This window comes from Neophocaena asiaeorientalis, unplaced genomic scaffold, assembly GCF_003031525.2.
Source record: "Neophocaena asiaeorientalis asiaeorientalis breed wild unplaced genomic scaffold, Neophocaena_asiaeorientalis_V1.1 scaffold7, whole genome shotgun sequence".
Classification (NCBI taxonomy): domain Eukaryota; kingdom Metazoa; phylum Chordata; class Mammalia; order Artiodactyla; family Phocoenidae; genus Neophocaena; species Neophocaena asiaeorientalis.
This window is the reverse complement of record NW_020185337.1, coordinates 6,472,288-6,497,023: the sequence shown is the minus strand read 5'-3', so window position 1 is coordinate 6,497,023 and position 24,736 is coordinate 6,472,288. Positions and strand designations below refer to the sequence as shown.

The following is a 24,736-nucleotide window of genomic DNA, read 5'->3' as shown; positions in this document are numbered from 1 at the left end:
TTGAGTGTGTCTTACCGCAGGCTGCCTGAATCTCAGAAAGGTAAGCCGCTCTCTCAGGGTCTCCTGAAGAGCCAGGAAGTGGCCGACCTGGGACTTGAACACAGCTCTCGCATTCCTGCTCTGGTGGTTTTTATGGTGCTCCACGAAGCCCTAGGGCTCTGCAGTGGGGGGAATCGGGGAGGCTGAGAAGCGGTGGATGATGAGGGTGACGATGATGAAGTTGACACCAGTAACTAGAACAAGGACAGCTGAAGCAGTTCTTCCCAAACCCATCTACCCCCCACCACTCCCCTAGCATTCAGTGTAGCGATATTCAAAGGCAGATGACTAATTACTAGTGCAATGAATCTTCACTGAAATCATCTGTTAAACCCTCTCATTTACTTCATTAATCTGATCTTCATTGCCTTTGCTCCTGTGATCTCTATTTTCTGGAAAGCCAAAACAAAGCAAAAATCTGGTAGCTATAATTAACTTCACCAAATGCATCTTCTTAAGGTGATCCAACGAGTGAGGGGGAAGTACCTGAACTTCACTAGATTCTGTGCTGGGCACTTTTCACTTATTTGCTCAAAAAACCCAAAGAGTTTAAACGTACATCTTCACTGCATCTGAAATGGACACCCATATTGAACTGTACACACAAAAGGGTTTGGCTACTAAAAACCCAAATAAAAAAGAAGGGTGTGGCCAAGTTCGGTTCTCCTCACAATGGCAGTTTGCATCCTAACTCGGTCTCTAGCAGGTGGGGGAGGGGGTCTGGGTGACCCTCCTCCTGGCCCCTGAGGGTTTCTTCCCACTGCGGAGGGGTGCAGCCACAGGTTGGTGGGTTCTGTTGCCCACCACAATCCCCCCTTTCTCTGAAGAGCACCTGTAATCCAGAATACTCCTGATACCTGATTAACAGCACTGCCTTACATCACTATTTAAATAAGTATCCACCCATGGATGATCTCTTACCTAGAGCAGATTGTTAGCTCTAAGAGAGCAGGGACTTGTTTTGCATAGATACTACCAAACCTCCATCCTCCACGCTATGCAAATAAAAGAAATATAATGGTTATCACCTAAATGTATCGAATAAACGAATGGGAAGATCTGAAGAACTCATGTTTTCTTAAAAATAATTTCATTTTTATTTTATTTATATTTATTTATTTGTTTATTTTGGCTGCACAACTTGTGGGATCTTAGTTCCCCGACCGGGGATCAAACCCACACCCTCGGCAGTGAAAGCGCAGCGTCCTAACCAGGGAATTCCCTCATGTTGCTTTTTTAAAGGCTAAAAACATTTGTGGGGGGTGGTAGATTCCTACTCTTCTGATTTCAATGCTGCGTGGAATACATTCCACTAAGGCATCAGGCGAGCCCATAGAATAGGCTAAGGAAAACAAGATCTAGACCTCACAGCAAGTAAACCAAGGGATTCATCTGTTTACATGGGCCAGGAATCTTATTCTCCCCAACTCTTCCGCCTTAGTTGGTATTTTCTGTTTTCTTATTTCTCTTTAATGGTTTCGAATTATACTCAGCACCTCCCCGAGAAGAAACGCCCCCTGTGTAGATTTCTGTCCCCGTGGCTGGCATAGGTAGGGGTGTGGCCAAGCCGGCTGTTTTGCCAGCAGCTTGTTAACCTTGAAAATGAGAGCTGAAAAGGTACCATTTATAGTTGGACGATTGTGACTGGGTAAACGTATTTACCATAAACACAGAATCAGGAAAATGAAAACCCAGCAGTGTTCTAGTATGAAGGAAGAAAAAGCTAAGACAGCGGTATTTCATTCTAATCTTTTTTTCTTTTGCGGTACGCGGGCCTCTCACTGTTGTGGCCTCTCCCGTTGCGGAGCACAGGCTCCGGACGCGCAGGCTCAGCGGCCATGGCTCACGGGCCCAGCCGCTCCGCGGCATGTGGGATCTTCCCGGACCGGGGCACGAACCCGTGTCCCCCGCATCGGCAGGCGGACTCTCAACCACTGCGCCACCAGGGAAGCCCCATCCTAATATTCTTAAATATGTGTTCAAAGGCCAAATGCCCTAAACAAGCTTGTCGGGCGTTTCTGGAATTTAACATGGTGGTTAAGGTCTTAGTATTTCCCCACACCAGCCTGACGGGGATCATTCCTTCCTCTCTTTTGTAAACTAATGAAAGCTATACAAATCCCTTATGCAGACAAAGCCTTTAGCAGATCTGGCAAATGAGACCTATTTTCATAAAAGAGCACTTGGCAAAGTAACTTCTACTTTGTACACATCTGTTTTACATCTGTTAGAATCGAAATTTCTTCAGAGGAGGGGCAATTTTATCCTAGCTCAAAATAAGCATTAATAAATATTACACTAAATTGCTAACATCATTGGCAAATGGTTTCGTTTAATTAATAAAACAGACTATGAGATGAACCTCTGGTGAGGTCTTCTAGATAGTTTAAAAGTATTTTACAATGTCTCTCCCCCCTAGCTATTCTTAATATGTTTTGTGATTTTGAACAACAGAAAGTCATTTCAACATGTGGCCCATGTAGATTCTGAATTTTGAATTTTTAAAAGAATTATGCTGAATGGAATGATTTTTTTTGGAATGATTATTGGAATGATTTTTGGAATTTTTAGAATGATTATTGATGTTTACAATGTATCTCCCCCCACTTTTTTTTTTTTACTCCATGGTTGGTTTACATATTTGTCTGGGACAGAGTTCCTGCCTAACTCCCTTTGATTGCTACAGGCTGCGTTTATCATTTTGCTAATGTTTCCCAGTAGCACACGACCAATGAACATTTTGAACTTGTATTTTTAAAGACTCTGAAGCCACAAGAATAGCCCACATCCCAAATAGGAGGTGCTCTATTGCTGGAAAGATCTTGCCATGTTCATTTTTTTCCCTGCTTGCAAATATTTTATATTACTTTGCCAGAAGAAGAGCTGCCTGAGACTATTTCTAAAGTCTCCTGTAATGTGGGGTGCTTTATCAAGAAAGTTGACATTTTACAATTATAAGGTAAATAAACAGCTCAGCGCTAAACTAGAGGCACAACACTGCCATGAGCACATTGGAGTCCCGTATGCAGGCATCATTTTACATCAACCTGTTCTACTACCACAATCGATATAAGGTTTTTAACATAGTTATTGTTTCTGACCATTCTGACCACCTACTTCCCCATAAAACACATGGTACAGAGTGGATAAAAAATTCATAAATCCCCAAATCTCATATAACACACTCATCTGATGCTGAGCTAAGTCTCCATGGATACCAAGGGAGCATCTTCAGTTCCAGGGAGGTCCCAGGGAGAGCAGACTCCCACCCCTGGGATCTGCAAGCCTGGCAAAAAGCAGAGAGGGTCCGTTGTTGATATTGTTCCTTAACCCACTAAGTCCCAGGCTGCCTTTGGTTTCTTCCACTGCCCCTAAGAAAAAATCTTCTGTAGAGGGACCAGGGGATGTGGACAGAGTGAGAGCTGGTTGGGATTTCTGAGACTCTTTGAACATTTTCTCCTCAAAACATCGTTGACTGTAATTCCAGTATCGGGGTGGACACAGTTTTCCTTTTTACAGCTGCATTTTTAGGGACAGGGTTTCTCTAGGAGGAAGGATGCATATGTAGTCACTGAGAGAACCCTGGAGGTGGAAGATGAGCAGATCGTAAGTACAGACATGCAGCGCCGTAACGGCAAAGTCCCACCAATATGTCTCGGAGGATAAAAACTAAGAAATTAGCTATATACATTATGAGGATTAAGTCGCGGTTCCATACATTCCATAATTGTCATTGTTCATCAAGACAGAAAAATAAAAGCAAAGAAAGATAGAGTTCCTACCATTATTACCTCCTTCCAAGTGTTAAGCTCCCCAAATATATTTTTGACACTGTATCTTTGGTGGAAATTAATGCCGCTGAGCAGCTACCAACTAATTAGAACAATTTTGCAGATCTTAGCTGCCAAGAACCCAAAGGAACTATAAAATGTAACCTTGTTGCCTTATCCTTTTCCATTTAGCAGTAATTTTATGACACTAAAGACCTCTTTCTTCAGTAAAATTACATATCTGAGAAAACCAACTGTGATTCTTTTCAGATTCATCTTTTGCTCTATTGGATCAAGGACTTGCTTTAGTATCTCAAATTGTTAAAGCATTTTCTCTACAGAAAACAATTCCTTTTACCAGTAGGCGATTCTTATGCTCATAATGTAAATGAATGCCCCCATCACAGCCTGTAGGTCACACATCAGGTACACAATGTTTCATGAGCAAAGGAGAAATTATTATAACAACAAAAAGACAATGGCCTCTGCCACCTATAGCAATATAGTTGGCTGCTAGGATTAAACCTCCATCAAGATTACAAACAAGGCAGGACTGAAAAAAAAATGTACTTGTATTTTCTACGGAGTTTCTTTTGGCCTTGGGATCAATGTGACAGGAGCCAGTGGTCATCTTTATCACAGGCAGGGATAGACAGCGTGGGATCTATGAAGAAGGATCCAACCGAGGACCAATCACACAAAACCGCACTATTATGTCCAGTTGGGAAATTCACAAAAAGCTGAATCAACAAGAAAGACGTGAAGTTAGTTGGGTTGAAGAGAATGTTCCAACTCCAGTGCCCCTGAATGAAATTAACACCAGGGTAGATACAGACCACCTTTAAATGGACTGTAGGGATACGACAACACTTCAGATGTGTGAGTCGTCCAAGTTCTGTCCTGCTTGGGCGGGCATTCTGGGATAGAGGCACATGTTTTCGAACTCTGGTTTTAGAAAGAATCGCGTAGGAAGCCTGGTGAGAATGACAGTTCTCAGCTCACCCCTGGAAATTGTCATTTAGCAGATCTGGGGTGGGGCCTGGGGTCTGCATTGTAATTATTATAGCCCAGGTAGGGGATCAGACCACACTTGAGAAGCTTCAGTGTGTGGGAAGGAGCCTGGGCTTTGTAGAGGGACAAGAGCTCTCACGCCAGCCTGCCATCTACTCCACGTAAGACTTTTGATGAGGTTCCCAGACCGCTCTCCACTTCAGTTTCCTATATGTAAAGGAGTGATAGTAATTGTAAAGGTTAAATAAAATATGTAAAGGGAATACTCTGCAAGATACTTGGCACGTGGTATATGCTTAATAGTGTCTGAGTTCCCTCTGCCTCTTCCTCTGCCCCACAGATAATGAGAAAGAACGTTTTTCGAATGTTTTTAATGAACCAGAGGCTTTTCTAAGGCATTTTCATTACATCTGATCCCATGAGGTAGGTGTTCTTATTACTCCATTTTACGGGTGAGAAATAGAGACCAGAGAGGTTGAGCGACTGACCCACGGTTACCCAGGCAGCAGGTGTCAGGGCCAGCCTTGACGTAGCTCTACTGCTGAGACCTTACGTTATTTTCAGGGATATAAATTAGGGACGGGAAATTTCAAAGTCTCTCTCTGCTGTCTCATGAAGACCCACCCTTCACTTCCCAGCAGCTTTACCATCCGGCCATGTTCCTGATGCCTCGCCAGCTGAAGATGACACGCTCATCGTGGACACAGGCACCCACAATTGTGATTTAGCTGTCAAGTGTGTCGTTCTATTGTAGGGCACAGGTGCTGGGAATCACTGTACCTCAAACTAGGAACTGGCTTATTTGTAGGGGTGCATTTCCTTTCCCCAGATATTAGACAGCCTTTAGGTCTATTAAAGAAACAAAAACCTATATAAATTTGGGGAGCTGTTCCCTTTCTGACGAGCTAAGTTGGAACCATGGTTTCATTTCCAGGAGGAATAAATTGAGTCATTTCCAGAAACTCCCATTACCTCTGCTGAGACGTGGTTAACTGCTGTGACACAAAGCTGCTGGTACGGAGTTGGACATATGTGCACATGTATGCCATCTAAACACAGAGATGTGTACGTGTGTGTAACCACTGTTTAGGCACTCTGCACGCTACATCTGATATGCAGATACGAACGTGTGTATATGCGTGTGAGTGTGTGTAGAGGTAGGTGCAGGCGTGCTCTTGGCATACATACGTGCCTACACGCGCATGTGTCTACATATGACACGTGTGCGTCCACGCATACGAGTGCTTATTTATTCCACTGTACACATTTTCTTCATCTCCGTAACAGAGAAGATGTGCCTCTGAATCCGTTGTGTTCCTGCTTCAACTTTGACTTCCAGATCCAATTTTCTAATTAACTCCCCATTTAAATAACAGTTGTGGTATTATTATGGTATTATTTTTTCCTGAAGAACTTCATTCCACTGTTCCTGCTGCACAGCAGGAGTTTAAGGGCAGCCAATACTTTCTTGTGCTGACAGCTCTGATAAAGGCATAAGTATTTAGATAAATGAATGATTGGTTTGACAAAAAAAGAAATTCGATGGCACTTGAGTCTATAAATCTATGAATCATTCCTCTCTGCTGGGAACAATAGCTACCAGTGAGAGTTTTAACTGTGTACGTGGTTGCTTAAGAGACACACACAGTTGCCCTGCGCGTGACTTTACCCATAGGTATTATTTTAATGAGACCTAATAGGACAGCTCGAAACAGTGATTGTCCCTGAGAAATCACTGCGTATGAAGAGTTTTTGCCCAGAGACTGTCCCTAAATTGGGGGTTGTAGAGCTGTGGTGACTGCAGAGCACATGCCTTGTCTTGGCGCTGCCCCAACTCAGGTCCAGCCAATTCCCGCCATCAGAGAATAAGGCCCAGAATGGCTGTTTCTTCCAACGTTTTCAAGTTGGAAATTCAGATCTGTATGGAAAACTCTGCCATATTTAAATGTTGGCTACTCACTGAACATTATCAGAGATCCTCAGGGCTAAACCCAGCCCATCTGCAGGGAGAAGGAGTCACGTGTGACATCGCTTTGCCCTCTCTGCCTAGAAAAATTTCCAGGAATCCCTGGAGATCTACTTCCTTGTGGATTGAGATGATGAACGAAGGCCCTGAGGATTGGTGGTGGTGGTGTGTATGTGGGCATGCATGCATATGGTGTGAGCACACGTGCACATATGTGTGTATAGGTATGTGTGCATATGAGCGCGCAGGGAACCTGGCTTGATTCTCACCCTGGCATCCTGGTGCGTGCTCCACAGAAAGCCTCTGGAGCAAGGCGGAGGAACAGCTCCCCACCATCCTGGCATGCTGACTTATCCAGATCTAACTGATCACCACACCTGTGTCCTGGATGGAGCCGGCCGGGAGAGTTCGGCTCAACCACTTAACCACAATATATTTTCTTTTCTTCAGAAGTTTCCCTGCAAATTTTTCCCCCAAATGGAGGAAGTGCGGTAACGACCACCCCCGCTGAAGCCGATGAGTTAGCTACTTCTGTATTTTAAAAGATCTCCTACTGGACTTTCTTGGCGGGGGTTGTGGGACACATGTGCTGAAAACTTGGAGGCTTATATCAAAGGATACTTCCAATATATATTTTTTAATTTATTTTTTTATACAGCAGGTTCTTATTAGTTATCCATTTTATACATATTAGTGTATATGTGTCAATCCCAATCTATACTCATGCTTCTCTTCATGATCGAATGCATCTTTTGCCTTTTACTTTGAATATTTTTGCTCTGAGTCGTTCCCTAAGGTTTGACTTATGAACACAAAAAGAACATCAAGACTTGGCAAATCCGAAATTACTGGTTTATCCACAGGTCATTCGTCTGTTGTTGGTCTGTATGCTCAAAGCACTCTCTGAGATTAGTGGGAGGGCTGCTGTCTGTTGAATATAACCAATACAGAGCCATGCATAGAAAGACATAATTATGGCTTTCTAGGAACTGACACTAATCGGTTGTTGATTGATTGATGGGCTGCCTAGTGATTATGCTGGTAACTTGAGAGGTTTCTCTGTAAATGGTATTATAAGGACAGTCATTATTTTATATGAGATCATGGTAATAAAGGTTGCCGTTTATAACTCAGTAGTCCTCAAGTGATCAATTAGTGGAAAAGATAAATAACTAAAAGCGAGCATGCAGTTCTGGCTCAGGAAGTAAAGTAATTCTGGTAATTGAAAAAGAACAAGGTCACGTTAGCTTTCATCTCCACGGGCAAATGATTAAGGATACAACCTAGAGCTATCGGGCCTTGGAATCTATCTGAGAAAGGTTTATAGATATTTTTATCAAGACACTTCCATGGAGCTAATAGGTACTTGTGATGTGTCCATCCAATGTGTGTTCTCATGCAGAGATGGTGTGCAAGGTGGGGAGAGAGGTAACATTTATGCTTGATTGAGTGCCAGGCTCTGAGTCGGTCTACACATTGATTCATTTCATGCTTGCAATAAACCTGCAAGGTCGATTTTATTTGGACAATTTTTTTTGGGGCCACTCCGTGTGGCATGTGGTATCTTAGTTCCCCAACCAGCAGAAGTGGAATCTTAACCACTGGACTGCCAGGGAAGTCCCTGGACAATTTTAAAGTTGCGGAAATTGAGGCCCAGGGATGTTATTCATTGAGCACAGCTACTCCATCAGTGGCCAGCCAGGATTTGAGCCCAGATCTGCCCAATGCCAAAGACAACCTGGTTTCCCCAAGTCTAGATTTCCTCTCAGGAGGGTCATCTTCACTCATCACGGGTTAATATAAAGTAGGAAGAGGAGTGCCGATGGTGTAAAACAAAAAGTGAAGAGCTTCATTTGAGCTGCAGTGGCTTCTGGGCACTTGGTTTGGTGACGTTCCCAGGGCATTTGCAGAAATGGATGTACAGTCAGGCAGTAGAACCTTTCCCCATCATATCTCCCTTTGCTGCAATTTCTGTCACTTCGTCTCTCTATGCTGCTTTTAATCCCTCATTTGGGCTGATAATGATAAATAATATCAATATCAATAGTGATAAATAATATAAATAATGATAATGATTATCAATAATGATAAATAATATCAATAATGATAAATAATAAATCATCAACCCATTTCAATATCAATAATGATAAATAATAAATCATCAACCCATTTCTACAAGGCATTAGTCTCCCTCCTTCCTTGTGATGGGGGACCAGTTCAGCATTTGTGCTCCTGTCACAAGGGGCAAGGGTCACAGTGTTGTCCCAGAGGAAATGGCTACAGGCAGGCCCGTCTGCTGGTGCCTTGGTCCAGCTTGAGTGTCCTGGGGAGAATATATACCTATTCTTTTCATTAGCAGACCAAACACAGATACATATTGGAACACAGTCTCTTCTACTTCGAACTACTGCTATTGTTGGTTTCCTTTAAAATTCAGCCGATTCATTCATTTATTCTACTAATGTTACTGAGTCTAACTGTAGCCATAACCTGTGCTGTGCTTCAGAACATCAAAGCCACAGTCCAAACCCTTTAAGGACCTACAAGTTTAGTGGGGCGACAGATGCTTTCTCAGGAAATAATAAGAGAGAGAACTGTTTGAAAGGAGATAATTCTAGAAGGATCACCAGTTCTGCTCACAGTAGCAGAGAAGGCATCTCAGAGAATACCACAGAGGAGATGTGCCTGAAGGATGTGAAAGACTTGGCAGAAGAAGGGAGAAGAGTTGGGGGCTGTGTCTGGAACCACTAGTGGTTTAGAAATGCCTCCCTACAAAGCTTGCCAGCTGGGCGTGGCGAAAAATCATGGAGAGAGATGCAGAGGCCAAACGCTTAATGATTTGTTTAGATTAGCCAGCTTGAGATTTTAACCCATAGGGGATACAAATGCTTTGAGCAAAACAGCAACAGGACTTCTACAGATGATTATCTAGGCAGCAGGATGAGGACAGACTGGAGGATGGTAAGACTAGAAACAGGGAGAGTGAAATGGAGGCCATGGCAAAAACCAAGGTCAGGGCTTCCCTGGTGGTGCAGTGGTTGAGAATCTGCCTGCCAATGCAGGGGACACGGGTTCGAGCCCTGGTCTGGGAAGATCCCACATGCCGCGGAGCAACTGGGCCCGTGAGCCACAATTACTGAGCCTGCGCTCCGCAACAAGAAAGGCCGCGACAGTGAGAGGCCCGCGCGGCGCGATGAAGGGTGGCCCCCGCTCGCCGCAACGAGAGAAAGCCCTTGCACAGAAACGAAGACCCAACACAGCCCAAAAAACAACAACAAAAACAAAAAAAAACCAAGGTCAGAGGTGCTAAGGTCTTGTATTATAGCCATGCAGAGGGAAATGGCACATGGAGAAAGATTTAAAAGGCAGAATGAACACGGGTTGGTGATTATTTGACTATGAAAGGCAATAGAGTGAAAAGAATAGAGATAACTCCAAGTTTGTTAGCTTGAACACTGGAGAATGACGTCACTATAAAAACTAAGTCACTAATTTATCAAATAAACCTATGAACTGATATATCGAAAATATAACGCAAATGTAGCATGCAAAAAGGAAATGCTCCTACAAGTTTGGTACCAAACATTTTCTGAAGCCAAGTATGCCATGCGAGGCCATAGTTCTTCACCATAGTAAAAAGACATTTTGGGGGAGGGATGTTAATGCAAAGTGTGTGTTAAATAAGTAGATTAATTCTTCAGTGGCATGTAAGTGGACTCTTTTTGTTTTTCCTTATTTTTAAACTTAATTTTTAAATCAAATTAATTTTTTTCCATTTTTTATTTCACAGCAAGAACATAGTTTAACAACAAATGCTATTGTATCTTTCAATATGGGGATTTTCACTGTGCTTTATTTTTTATTTACTTTTATTTATTTTTATTTTTTTTTGCGGTACACGGGCCTCTCACTGTTGTGGCCTCTCCCGCTGCAGAGCACAGGACCCGGACGCGCAGGCTCAGCGGCCATGGCTCACGTGCCCAGCTGCTCCGCGGCACGTGGGATCTTCCCGGACCGGGGCACGAACCCGTGTCCCCTGCATCGGCAGGCGGACTCTCAACCACTGCGCCACCAGGGAAGCCCTGTGCTCTATTTTTTAATTTCCAAGAGCTCTTTCTCATTCTCAGAAAATTGCTATCATCTGTTTCTTTTCCATGGATGCAATATTATCACGTTTCCGTCAGAATACAAACGGTAGTTTATAGAATTCTGTGATCTGAATTATCTTGTTTCCTTGGAGTTTACTTTTATCTGTTATGTTCTTTCTTTCTCTTAGATTTCGTGGCTTCTTGCAGTTCTCTAGCCATCTTTGCCCTCCATTCATATTTGCAATGAGACATTATGATTAAGCGTGCGTGCCTACGGTTGGCTTGCGAACTAGGGAAGGGACCTCACCTCAGTAAGGGCCTGAGGCAACTACAGGTGGCTCAGGATGGGGGAGCTAAACGCTCTTTATAGTCTTTCACCTGAACTTCTGAGCACCACCGCATGCTACAGCCTTCCTACGTATCTGGTGCCCTATACTCTGAGCTAGCTGCAAAACTGCTAGCTTCTCATTGGCTCCAAACTAAGAAGGCACTCAGATTTCGGCTTTCCCCACTTCACTACAAATCTGATCTGTAAATGAACTTCCACTCGTTTGTCTTCCAAAATTTGTCGACATATTGTCTGCGGTAATCTTTTCTCTATTCTTAGTGTCCATGTAGGTTTATACCTTTCATGAACCCTTTGGTGGGGCTTTGTGGGGTAGCAGAGATAAACCTGTGGGCTCAATCTGCCATGTACAGCCAGAATCTTGAGCTGGTTCTAGATGATTCGTTTACCAAGAAGGCCAGTCCTGATGCCCTTGATTTAAAAATCATTCTCATATGGGCATGCTTTGATTCAATTTCTGACTCTGTACTATTCACTTGGAACAAGTGAGCTTTTCTGGCATTTCTTTATAGGGAACCAGTTTAAACTCGTGGTGGAATACTGGAAAGACAATTGGGCTGGGGCAAGAACTTGATTTAGCCCCTCTGCTTCAGTTTTTCCTTTTGGGATAGATGTTACTGTTTGTTTCTACTGTGCAGGAATGTTAGGAAGACAGAACAAGATGATATAGGTGAAGTACGCTTTGAGATCTCAGGAAGAATGATCAATGAATTTAAGGTATGTCTTTCTGCCAGAAGAGAGCAAGCCTCAAATCCTTGAAAGACGACATTAAGATTTCTTATTCCTGCTGCTTTAATGATGGCTGGACATGAATTATTAAATGTTCTTTACACAACATGTTTCTGCATCATAATTTCAGAGTTGTTAAGAAAGAGAGAAATTCGCTTTTTAGTATTCAACTTGTTAAACAGTTCAACTAAATCCTTAATAAAGTATCCGGAGCCTAAATTTTTTAGTGACGTGTAAAACAGAGCTAAGTTCTAAAATATTTAGATGAACTGGAGCTATTCTTAGATGATTACTAATTTCCTTTAAAACGATGGGACAGATACATGAATGGATTCACATACCATGTAGGCTACCCCGGAAATGGAGTCCAGTGAGAGGGGTTTTCTTCCTGAATTTCAGAGCAACAACTCTGAATGTGGTACTTGTGTCTCAATACCCTCATCTGTAAAATGGAGATCGTGTCTATTCCAAATGATGTCTTTTTAAAAAAAATACTAATTCCCTGAGAAGAGAAAATGAGACAACAAATGTGGTATTTACTGTAAAAAAAAAAAAAAGCATTATAAACATGCAAAAAAAAATCCTATGTGTAGATTTGGGACTAAATATCAAACTGTGTATTCACTTCCATATGAATACATAAACACAGACACATAAGCACCTATACATCACTATCTACTGAAGAAATACAATTTTTTTTCTAAGTATTGCTTGCCAATTGTCTAGGTTCAATATTAAAACAGAATAAAAGAGAGTTGCTCTGCATAATCTTTTGGTTTACATGACACATTTCTTCCTTGATGGCATCAATAATAACCATTACTGTTAAAATCAACATTAAAGGCTGTATATGTGTGTGTGTGTGTGTGTGTGTGTGTGTGTGTGTGTGTGTGTGTATTTGGATTTCAGATGTATTTTATTTTGTGTCATTTGAAAAATACTGGTCAGGACTCGCTAGATTCATTCAATGACCCACAGTTTGAAAAACAACCGATCTAGGGCATGTTATCTTACCTTTGGAATCTATTGGCTTATCTATAAAATGCGGATGACAATCTCATGAGGTTATTAATATGGTCAAATAAGACACTCTATGTAGAGTACATATATGGTGCTGAGCACAAAGTTTGCACTCAATGAATGGTAACTGTTATTAATACTGTTTTTAAGAACAAAGAAAATGAATAGGTCTGAGTCTGGGCATAGCCAGCATCTAGGCAGCCCAGGTAAGTACTGCTTAAGAGCCTTCTGGGAGTAGGAGGCTGTGATAGTCTGAGTACAGGGTCCACTGCACATGGGAACCCTAGGAGGACTCCGGGCTAGAGTTGTGCTGTTCCTCCAGCCAGCTACACCCTCTTGTCTTCTTTCCCATTCACTTTAGTTGAAGATGTACATAAAATCTGATCTGTAAGATAAGAGACTGGGCAGATGCTGCAGTCTCATAGCGACCCTCTAGAGTCTCAGAGGACACGGCAGTGGGGAGAGAGCCAAGGACACAGCTCCTTGCTAGGGTGGCTTCGTGGTGCTGGAAGGAGAGGGGTATCAGGAAGGACTTTAAGTGAGGATGCAAGGTCTTAAGTGACCTTTCCTGTTGAGACTTGGAAGGACACCAAGAGAGGGAGTGTAATTATGGAACTGGAAAGGATCTTAGAAATCAACTGCTGGTACAAGTGTCTCATTCGATAACTGATGAAATGAAAGTACAGAGAGGGTGAGTGACTTGCCCAAGGTCACACAGCTAACTGCAGACCAAATCACACCTAAGGCATCACTTTCTGTTTCTGGCTAGTGGTGTTTCCAGTACACCATCTTACCTCATGTAGCTCCAGTGATGTTCTGATAGTTACACTTTTTTTTTTTATTCTGAACCACTGAATTTCATTTCTGAAATATTTTGACTTATGGAACCCTGACTGTGAATTTTCAGAGCCAATTTTTATGTCAGCCAAAGGACATTTTCAGCTGTTCCCTGCTATCTTAATCTCTGAATGATGGACCTTCCTCCGCCTCTTCACCCCACGTGCTTTAGAATGGATGCTGTTCCAACACTGAAAAAGGGCTGACCTGCCAGTTATGTTTCTTGCCCTCAGCTGCCACCTCCCTGCTGAGATCCACGCTCAGGGTGTCAATATGTGGTAAAATGCAGGTCTGCTCAACAGCCCTTTCCCTAGCCCACTTTTGGAATGCTTACCAAAAGCGAGACAGCACTGGGAAGAAGCAGTCAAACTGGAGATGGTGCTATCGGTGCGTAACTCAGGACATGTGAGACAATCTCCCACAATGGATGGATTTTGTCTGCTTGGCTGGGCCACTTCATTTCAGGAGGACAAGTTTCTTCTGAGTGGACGGCGTGGTGTCATGCCCAGGCTGAGCGCTCCCAGTGGCAATATATCCGTGGTCTAAATGAAGAGCTCTCTCACAGGCAGTCCGTGGATCTGCAGATCCTCAACACTCCCTTGTCAAAGGCACCAGACACACAGGCCAGGGAAACCCTGGGAGTCTGGCCCGAGTGAGCTTTCTGAGGTTGGTGAGTGCTTTTAATTGAGGAGGAATGTTACCGCAAAAAAATCCAGTGGCTTGTGGATGGACTGGTTGCCATCTGGGACAGCTGACGGTGAAGGCAAGTGCTTCTCACAAAGATCTCTGCTCTTCAGAACAGCTGTTCCTCTCCTGAAGCCATCATCGGGCTGGTGAGCTGGAAGGCTCAGAAACAAGGCGGGTCTGTGACTGCAAGGACCTGGCACATTACGAGCTATGGAACAGTATCGCCATCTGCAAATGCTTCATTTTGTATGGAAGTAATTCACCGTGGCTGAAATATGTCCCGAAGGACGAATGACAGTGGGATCTAAAATCTTAACGGGTTGGCCGATTCTGCTGTCTGCCACAATGGAAGGGGCTCACAGATCAAAGCAATAATCTTTGCAGGGCTAATGTGAATCTTATGGGCACCAAGGGAGATCGTTCTTGTTGCTAGTTCCATCCAGCATATTAACCCAAAGGGCAGCTACTTTGCCAGTTCAGGCTTTGACGCAAGTCAAAAAAGCAGATGTGGCTACTCACTCTTGTCCTTTCTTATATACGCTGGGATGCTTTCTGTAGAGGTGTTGATTGCTGGATGCACCGGTATATTTTGCAGTCACGTTAAAACCCGGAGACTGCTGCTTTGCAAATGTAAAGGAACATTTGGAACAGAAATGGGATGTTCATGCCAACCCTCCCTTTTTCCCTCAGTTGCTTTGACCCAGAGGTTCAAACTCAGGTTCCCTGGAAAAGCGCTGAATACACACACACACTCTCTCTCGTGTTCATATTCAGCTTGCGACTGGAGCAAGCCTAGTGGCATGTAAAACCTTTGAATATAGATACGCTGAATGCTTCCCCAGTGGCTCCCTAACTAATAAACACAGAACGTAAAAAAGAAAAGAACGGATGTCGTTTCTGGCCTAATTTTAAGAGACTGTGTTTTTAGGAATGAAGACTCGCCAGAGATGTTCCTACTGAGTTCCCCAGAGAAGAGAAAGCGGGTCACTCCAGAAACTGCCATACCCAAGTCTCTGAATGAACTCTTTGGAAGTTTTTTCCGTAATTAGTGTCTAGTCTGTGTCCCTGGAGAGCTCTGGGTGACCGCAGTGATAGCAGTGAATGACTTTTTGCTGAAAATGACTTTTCCTTTTTTTTTTTTGTGCTGGGCTGCAGTTTCAGCTGTGCTTTAACAATTACTTTTGTCTCGTGAGTGCATTTTGAAGAGTGCGAGCATATATATATATTTTTTCTTTTCCAAAAAGGTTGACTTGTCTCTAGGGTCTCTGAAAAGGGACCGTAGTTTAGTCGCCATTATCAGCTAGGAAGGTGTCCTCTGGTGAAGCCCATCAAGACATTCATGAACTAATTCTTTTGCATTCATGGGACTCTTCCTGCCTCAGTTTCTACTGAAGAGCTATGGGCAGCAAAGAAGTATGAGATGGCCTCTCCCATCTCCCCCCAACCCTGTGCCCGACACCCCACTGATGGGTAGAGCGGATGTGAAGGGTAACTGTTCTATGATTCTGGACCCCATCACCCAGTTAATGACAATAACAAGGGGAGAGAGGGAGAGGAAGGTGGGGAAACTGGAAAGGAGCTTGTCTGTGGGGAGAGGATTGTCACGCTGAATCCCATTCCTCTAGAAGAAGGGGTGGGGAAGGGCTATCTCCCAGACCCCAGCCCAGCGAGGGGTTCCTGCAAGGGAAACCCCTCTCCCTCCATCACCAAGGAGATTCTGAACTACGCCTCCTGCAGGTGGGACTCAGAGAGAGCAGACTCAGGCCTTAGAAAAGATAACGCAGGCTGTGGACTCAGGTCTCCTGCCCGCCTGGAGTCTGAAGAGAGGAGGCCGATGGCCTGCGTGGGGTCAGAGGCTGGAAACGGCTGCTGTACCGGAGACGGGTGTCAGGGCAGGTGACGTGTGAGGGTCCCAGAGGTGGCCACGTGGAGAGCAAGCAGTACCGGGCTCAACTTGGGCCCTATCCAAAAAGACCTCCCGGAGCGGTGAGAGCACCTCGGCAGATAGCACGAAGGCTGCAGGAGGCCTCGTGGGTAAGCAAGGGAGGCCCATCTGTCCTGAGTGATGGGGATTACAAGAGAAGGGCTCTGCAGAGAAAAAAAAAAAATCCTTTTGTCGGTGTCCGGAACCTAAAGGGACCCTTGGGACTGTCCGTTACCTAAGAGTGAGCAGAAAAGTCCTGCTGGAATTGTCATCCCCAGGCAGGGGGCTGTCACACCCGCGCCAGACGGTTCAGACAGAGCAGCAAAAAGCAAGACGCATTTTACACACATCACAAATCTTGCTGGCTCAACACATTAAATACACGATACTCCCCGCAAGGTTCAGAGTGGATAGGAAGTTTCCCAGAGGAAACCTACACCACGTTTCAATTCAACTGGCCGAGTTTGAGCCTATTAGCCTACATAACAATTCACGGGTACTGCTTCCTTCTGTGACGTCTGAAGACCGGGTCTCCTGGCCAAACACATGATACCATGTGCTCCTCAGAACGTATTGGGGCAGATCTGGGAGGCCTTGACTCTGCCCATCTCCTCCCTTTCTAGCTTCTAGTTCCCTCTACCCTCCACCCCATGGGCTGACTGCTGGTTCCTTCCAGTTTGAGGTGGAAGGAGCGGCAAGGGGGTAACAATCTGGACACAGCACTAGAGGACTTGTATGGTGACTCAATAAAGGAAACGGACGGTGGGGTCAGCGACTTTCCTTGGAAGACAAAGGGAAGGTTTCAGACCCTCTTGAGAAGGTGCGGAGTGGCGCGGGATGTCTTAGGGAAGGAGTGATAGAGTCTTCTCCTTTTGTGTCTTTCTCTAGCTCCTGTCTGGAGTTTCCAAACACACCGGGCTGTTTGTTCAGCTGTGTTTTCCTCTGGTCCTAAGAAACTTCTTTCCCTGCTGAAGCCAATCCAACCAGCGGCAGCCTGGGCTTAGGGAGTCAGCAGGCAGAGTACGGTTTTGGTGCAACTGGGTGGGCAGATGAAGCTGGGTGAGTGACATCAGGGCATGCATACAAATGACCCCTTGCACCAACGTGGAGGAGAAACACTGTGATTTGGGGCTGCCGTGTGAGGTTATAAGAGCTGAAATGTCAGAAACGTTAAAGGTATGCATACAAGAACGTCTTTCTCCCAAATGTCAGACTGCCTACCAGTTTGCATTTCCTTTCCTTTGTAAACGTTTTTCTTTTCTTGGGAGCTGAAGATGATCCTTTAATGCCAGATTTTTCCATCTTTACTCTAAGGGCAATCTGTTCTATGCTGTTTCCCCTTGAGTGCTGAAATGACTTTTACGCGCATTTGATCGACTATACAGCAAGACTGTTTGCCAGGAAAGGAAGAACAGAGGTAAGGGGTGAGAATGCAAGCTGAAACTAAACACATTTTTGGCCTTTCAGAGATTTAGAAAAATGGAGGAAAAGAGGAAAAATATGAAATGAGAACTGTGTGCGTTTTCTCCCCTTTTGCATCTTCTGAGCGTAGCTATGCATGGCATCGTAGAGCCAGCTAGCTGCTCCTTCGAATTCCAGCTCCACCTGTCACTAGCTTATGACCTCAGGTCAGTTACTTTTAATCTCTCAGTGCTGCTGTTTCTGCATCAGGAAAATGAAGTTAAAAATAACATTTACCTCATAGGGTTGTCGTGAGCTAATACATGTAAATAACATAAAAGGGTACCTGGTACAGAGTTGGTGTTATGTATTTGTTACCTACTATTGCTTCTTCATTTTCTAGTAATTTCCTGGATCTGCAGAGATGTGAGGTAGGAAAGGATAAGGTAGAAAAACGTCAGGTCCAACCTCCAGTGGGTTATTTGTGATTTGTTGCAATATCGTATCCCAACTATACTTCTTTCACCATCTGCGTTTTTCTCTATAGCATTAGAGAAATGGCTACAATAACATTGATAAGAACTTGAATCTTCTCGCTCATTTATTCATGCATCCGTGTTTGTTCATTTATTAATTATTTATTTGAGTTAGGGCACTAGGCAATGTACAAACCTGTACAGAGGAAAGAATTTTCCCCTTAAGTAATCTACAGCCATTTAGTTAGTGGTATAAACCATTAACATCTAATCAGAATGACTGTGCTTGGAATATTCTGTGAAATCCTAATAAATAAAACTAATCAGAAATAAAATATCATATGATATCACTTTTATGTGGAATCTAGAAAAAACGACACAAATGAACTTATTTACAAAACAGAAACAGACTCACAGACATAGAAAACAAACTTATGGTTACAGAGGGGAAGGGGGGAGGGATAAACTGGGAACTGGGGATTAACATATACACACTACTATATATAAAACAGACAAACAACGAGGACCTACTATAAAGCACAGGGAACTATATTCAATACCTTGTAATAACCTATAATGGAAGAGAATCTGAAGAATACATATATGTATGTATATATGTTTACACATATATATATATATAACTGAATCACTTTGCCGTACACCTGAGACATTGTAAATCAACTATACTTCATTAAAAATGAAATAAATGGTCTAGGAAGGGTATTTTGTGAGAAAAATTCAGTTTCTGTACTAAGAGACTGATGTCTTTAGCCATACTCATATATAGTTTCAGTCTTCAAACTATAGATGTGGTCTCACACCTCGTCTCTTCATCTTTACCAAGACCTTCCTTTGAAATTACCTGGCATTTTTCCTTCTGTTGTGAACAGAAGCTCCCTGTTGAAGCTTAGATCAAACACTTTTATCTCAAGTCATTCCGTAAACATCTGCTAAATGCCTGCTATGAACCTAAACACTCTGAGTCTATTTTAGCCAAAACTGTCTGGGATTATGAATTATATGGATACAGACTTTAATTTCCTATTTCAGTTTTGGTTGTGTTTTAACCCATAAACTATGCCTTTTCATTTGTCATCTGGGCTTTACTAAGATGGATGAAGTACATAGCCACTTTTCAAAATAAGGAATCTAACAGAAAATCAAACAATCATTTCACTGCAAGAAATAAAGTAGGATCCATTTTTGATTTGGTTCTTTTTATGGGCTCAAAAAAGGCTCAAGCCTTAAATGTTTTTGAACTGCTAGCAAAATTTTATGAGGCCTTCCAATATACTTCACTTAGACCACTAATGGTGATATGCCTGATGGTAACTGGTCACAATTTTCATATGGTGAAAATCAAAAGTTTATCATGGTAACGATTAAATGACCTTTAAGAGTTTTTTTTTTTTTAAGGTTCTTATATCCCTAAATTACTAGGATTCTAAATCTATGTTCTCCAATATGGTAGCCACTGGCCATATGTGCTTCTGAGTACTTGAAATGGGGCTAGTCTAAACTGAGATGTGATCTAACAATAAAATACACACCAGGTTTTGAAGAGTTACTATAAAAAAAAGAATAAAATATTTTGGATATATTGGGTTAAATAAAAATATTATTGGGCTTCCCTGGTGGCGCAGTGGTTGAGAGTCCGCCTGCCGATGCAGGGGACACGGGTTCGTGCCCCGGTCTGGGAAGATCCCACATGCCACGGAGCGGCTAGGCCCGTGAGCCATGGCCGCTGAGCCTGCGCATCCAGAGCCTGTGCTCTGCAAAGGGAGAGGCCACAACGGTGAGAGGCCCGCGTACCGCAAAAAAAAAAAAAATCATTAAAATGAACTTTACCAGCCTATTATTTTTATGTTACTGTGGCTATTGAGAATTTAAAATTACTTTTGTGGCTTGCATTATATTAATACTAGACAGTACCACTCTAGACCTTCAAAACAAATGGATCAAAATCTCTCTTTAAGGACTTTTTAATGTTTATGGCCAATGTTTCAATACTGAGGTCCTTATGCCTCTAAAAGTCAAGTTAAAACTCATACCTACCAAAACCTAATAAACCCTACATGGGTGGATATTTACCGCCAAGTTCCTCTCAAAATTATTCTCTGTCGAGGTCCTGTGAAAGTTCTATGGTTACAATACTGAATGTTCATTCCCATGGTTATTGTCTCAACTATATCAAAAGATTATCATAGAGGGGTGCGATAGGGAGGGTGGGAGGGAGACGCAAGAGGGAGGGGATATGGGGACATATGTATACATAAAGCTGATTCATTTTGTTATAAAGCAGAAAGTACCACACCATTGTAAAGCAATTATACACCAATAAAAATGTTAAAAAAAAGATTATCAGCAAATACACCAAAATGTTAAGAGTGATTATTTCTGGGTAGTGGGGTACTGTGTGATTTTTGCATTCTTTTTTTATTCTCTCCTTTATTTCTGAGTCTTTCAATGACGAGGACTGTTATGTTTCTTCATCAGAAAAATGCGCCTTTAAATTTCAGTGTGAATGATTTTCTGAACTGCATAAACATCACGAATATGTAAAAAAGAGACCAACTTAAAAGGGAATATCCCAACATGCTTTCATCTGCTCTGCTCCATTTCCAAATTTTCTATAGTGAATAGGTTACTTCCATCAAGGGAAACAACACACCTCCTTTAAAACCTGAAATATTCATCCACCTGTTTAACCGTAAACCTAAGTTAATTTGCATGCTGATGTTTTTAGAACTCCTTTTATCTCTGCTGTATTAGACGGCAGAGTAAATACTTTAGGTTTGAGCTTCAACCGTATGCTAACATAGCTACTTTAATATTTTTATAACTACCCTCAAACAGAACAGCATTTAGCTTGAGTCTATGCAGGAGATGCGGAAGAAACCCTAAAGATATTTTAATGCCTCGCTATGCGTAGGGGTTTAGGTTGTACTGCAAGGATGCCCATCTAAAGGGGTTCCACTTGCACCTGAGTCCTGCAGCAACGGGTTTGGGGGAGAACCCTCCTGCATGCTGTCCAGACCAGCTCAGAATGCCGCCTGCACACTCGGGAGGGCTCAAGCCTGTGTACACACACACACACACACACGCACATGAGTGAGTGGGCTGTGCCCTATCCAGTGGGCAGTGGCTCTTCTCACCTGCCTTCCACTTTCAGAGGCCAGCACCACCACCTGGCCTGGTTTTTGGGTACCATGGGGGGTGTGCAGTGCTGTGGCATTGGCGTGTGTAGGTGGGTGACACACACAGCTAGCACTGTCGTCTGCCCTGCTGGCTCTGGAGCAAGCTGGGCTTCTCAAGGCCCATCAGATATGATTGTTTAGCCCAGCAACGTTCTATTCATTTAATTTTTCTTTCTTCTTGAGGAAAAGGGCCTTTTTCCAATTCCCGCGAGGCAACAGCCTTTTGGAATACGGCGCTGGCGTGTGGCACAGAACTTACTGTTGGTGGTGAAGATGATTTCTCCCTCCTGCGGGGTGGGATCTGTATCCTGGACCACCTGCAAGGCTCCCACGGTCCGGACAGCAGGGTCCAAAGTGACTGAGCTTTCATTTACGGTTGTGTCGCTTGCGCCGGTGATCTGGTTGGTTGACGGACCTCCCAGAGATCCCTCGAAGTCAGTGGGCAAGTCGTCCATGCAGTCGGCATTGGGCTGACAGGAGCAGAAAAGGACCTATCTTAGTGTACATCATCAAGTTAGAGATGAGATGTCTACAGCCTAAATATTTTGTCCTGAGGGAAAACCAAGTTCTTCACTGTTTTCTTCCTGAACCACTTTATTTAAAGACATTCCGCATATAGTTCCTGTAATTAACATGAAAACATCTTCCAAAATTTTCTTTCCAAAGGTTCCGTTTAGATCTACAGACAAGGTTTTAATTCCAGGGGTAGCAGTAGCCATACGTTAATATAATTACATAGGGAGAATAATATGATACTTATTTATAATGACAGCTCTTCCTTATCTATAGTGTTTACTTCTTGTACAGGAAGTAGCTGACAGCCCGATAGTTAGCCCCAAAGACCCATGTGTTGTTTACAAATAGACTGATGGCATGAGAGGGGAGACAGAATCTGACTCGTGAATTGTGCATCAGAGATACACACATATTACATAAACGCACACACAGACACAAGAGCACAGGGTGAGGTGCTGTTAAACATAAGCCCCAAAACCACCTGCAGAGTAAAGCCCTATTGACATAACATTCAATTGATCGTACATTTGTCAAATCTTCTAAGTTAAAATCGTAGAATCATAAAACTAGGGTGAGACCATCTACTTTAATTACCCACTCACTACAGGACTCTCCCTCCCAATATTCCTCACAGCTCCACTTGAAAAACGTAGAGACCGGGGTCTCTTGTGCCTCGCAAGGCAGCCTGTGTCGGCCGGCTTCTCTTAGTGGGAAGCGGGGCAGTTTTACTCTTTGGTCTCGGTTCTGCTGGCTGAAGTGGTGTTGAATATATTGATATCTCTTCCACAAACAGCTTTTAAAAAATGATTATCAGTTGTTCTGCCCCTGACCAAACTCAGAAAAATGATTTTTTAAAGGTGGTGGAGGAGAGATACGGTCTTGAGAAGCACTAAGAATGGCTGTTAATCACACGTTTTGCTCCACACTGGAGAGCGACGACAATGACATGGTTTTGCACCCCGTCCAAGGATGCAGATCAGGGTGGGCAGGCTCGGGTGAGGAGAATCCTAGGTTGACACTGTTTGAATTAACACCACAATGACTAGATTGTGTGCCAAGTTCATTGAAAGAGAAAAATCTATCACTCACGGGCTCATGGGGAGCACAAGGCAAGAAATCCAAACTGCTGGACTCTCGTCCTGGATTTCCACTCTCAAGCCAAGTCTCCCAAGCCCCACGCCTGTGTTTCCAACAGTCAGCTGGAAATCTCCATCATCCCACAAAAACCTCAAATTCAGCTCATTCCCTTTCCCCCACTTTCTCTTTGTGTTCTGCCGTCTTCATCTCTACTGGCAGTGAGCTGATTCCTTGAAATTCGAGTTGTCGAAAGTCAACTCATTGAATGACTGATCCTCCAAGTTTACTGACTGAGATTATTGGACATGAGCGGGTATGTTCTGAACGTTTCTTACCCCATTACCAATTCCCAATCTCCCTCTAGTTTCTTCCCCGGTATACTTCATTCTCCACTTTTTCACCAGAGCACTCATGCATAGGTATGATTCTTTTTCTTTTTTTTCCTCCTAAAGAATGAATTACAAGCTCCTTAGTATAGCAAAACAGGCACTGTACAGTCTGACCCAAGCCTTCTTTTCTGGCCCTACCTTCAGCCTTTGGAAACACACAGAATAAACCATATATTCCCCATTTCAGCACCTTAGCATATGCTGCTATTCCACTCGGGATGACAGTTGCCCAAAGCCTCATCCCCTTCCCCTCTCCCATCCCAAGGTCTCAAACTAACCCTGGTGAACTCCTAATCATCCCTCAATTCCCAGGCCAAATGTCTCTTTTCTAAGCAGCGCTCCCTCCCAGTAGTCATCTTTGATACTGCAACTCTTTTCACACTTCTCCCACTGTTACAGTCATTTGTTACTGTGTTAGTCTCACTCTACTAGTCCGCAAGCTTTTTTTTAAATTCCGGTTTTACTGAGATATAATCGGCAGGGCATATTGTATTAGTTTAAGTTGTACAACATGATGGTTTGATACGTGTGTACGTTGCAAAACCATCACCACAGTAAGTTTAGGTAACATCCATCACCTCACATGATTACAAAATTTTTATTCTTGTGATGAGAACTTTTAAGATCTACTCTCTTAGCAGCTTTCAAATATACAATACAGTGTTGTGTATTGTATTAGAGTCACCGTGCGGTGCGTTACAGCCCCGGGACTTACTTATTTCGTAACGGGAAGTTTGTACCCTCTGACCCCCTCACCCATTTCACCCTCCCCACCTCCTGCCCCTGGCAACCACAGATCTCCTCTCTGTTTCTTTTCCACGTAGTTTCCACATACAAGTGAGACACAAGCTTCTTAAAGTGAAGCACCTACACTATATTGACCTTGAGTTCCAAGCCCTCACATAGTGCCTGACAATTACTAAGTGCTCAGTAAATGCTGATTTGGAAATTTTATCTGGGTCTCAGTGTACTGCTCTGAAAACCTGGGAATGTTAGCATCTGCCGAGATCTGAGATCAGTGAAGGGAAGCTTTGAGAAAATACTTTAAAAAATTCAATTTCTGGGCAAAGGTAAAGTACATCTTTGAAGGGTAGCAGAGTATGTCACTGCCCAAATTTGCTACGTTGGCATAAAAATTGTTTTTAGCTGAAACAATTGAGAACTGGGTAAAGAAATGCCCTCTGCCTTCCCCCTATTTGCCTAAAAGCAAGACATAAATTTGTAAGGGGGTCCCCCTCTCTGTACCAGAAAGAGAAGAACATT

At 43.3% G+C, this 24,736-nt stretch overlaps 1 protein-coding gene across 1 annotated transcript in view; it reads right to left on the bottom strand.

Moving 5' to 3' along the window:
- Positions 1-24,736, bottom strand: part of RNF150 (ring finger protein 150) — a 233,005-nt gene that overhangs the window by 17,797 nt on the left and 190,472 nt on the right. The window contains exon 6 of the mRNA XM_024736218.1: positions 21,751-21,961. Within this exon, the coding sequence (XP_024591986.1) occupies positions 21,751-21,961 (211 nt within the window). The remainder of the gene's footprint in view (positions 1-21,750; positions 21,962-24,736) is intronic.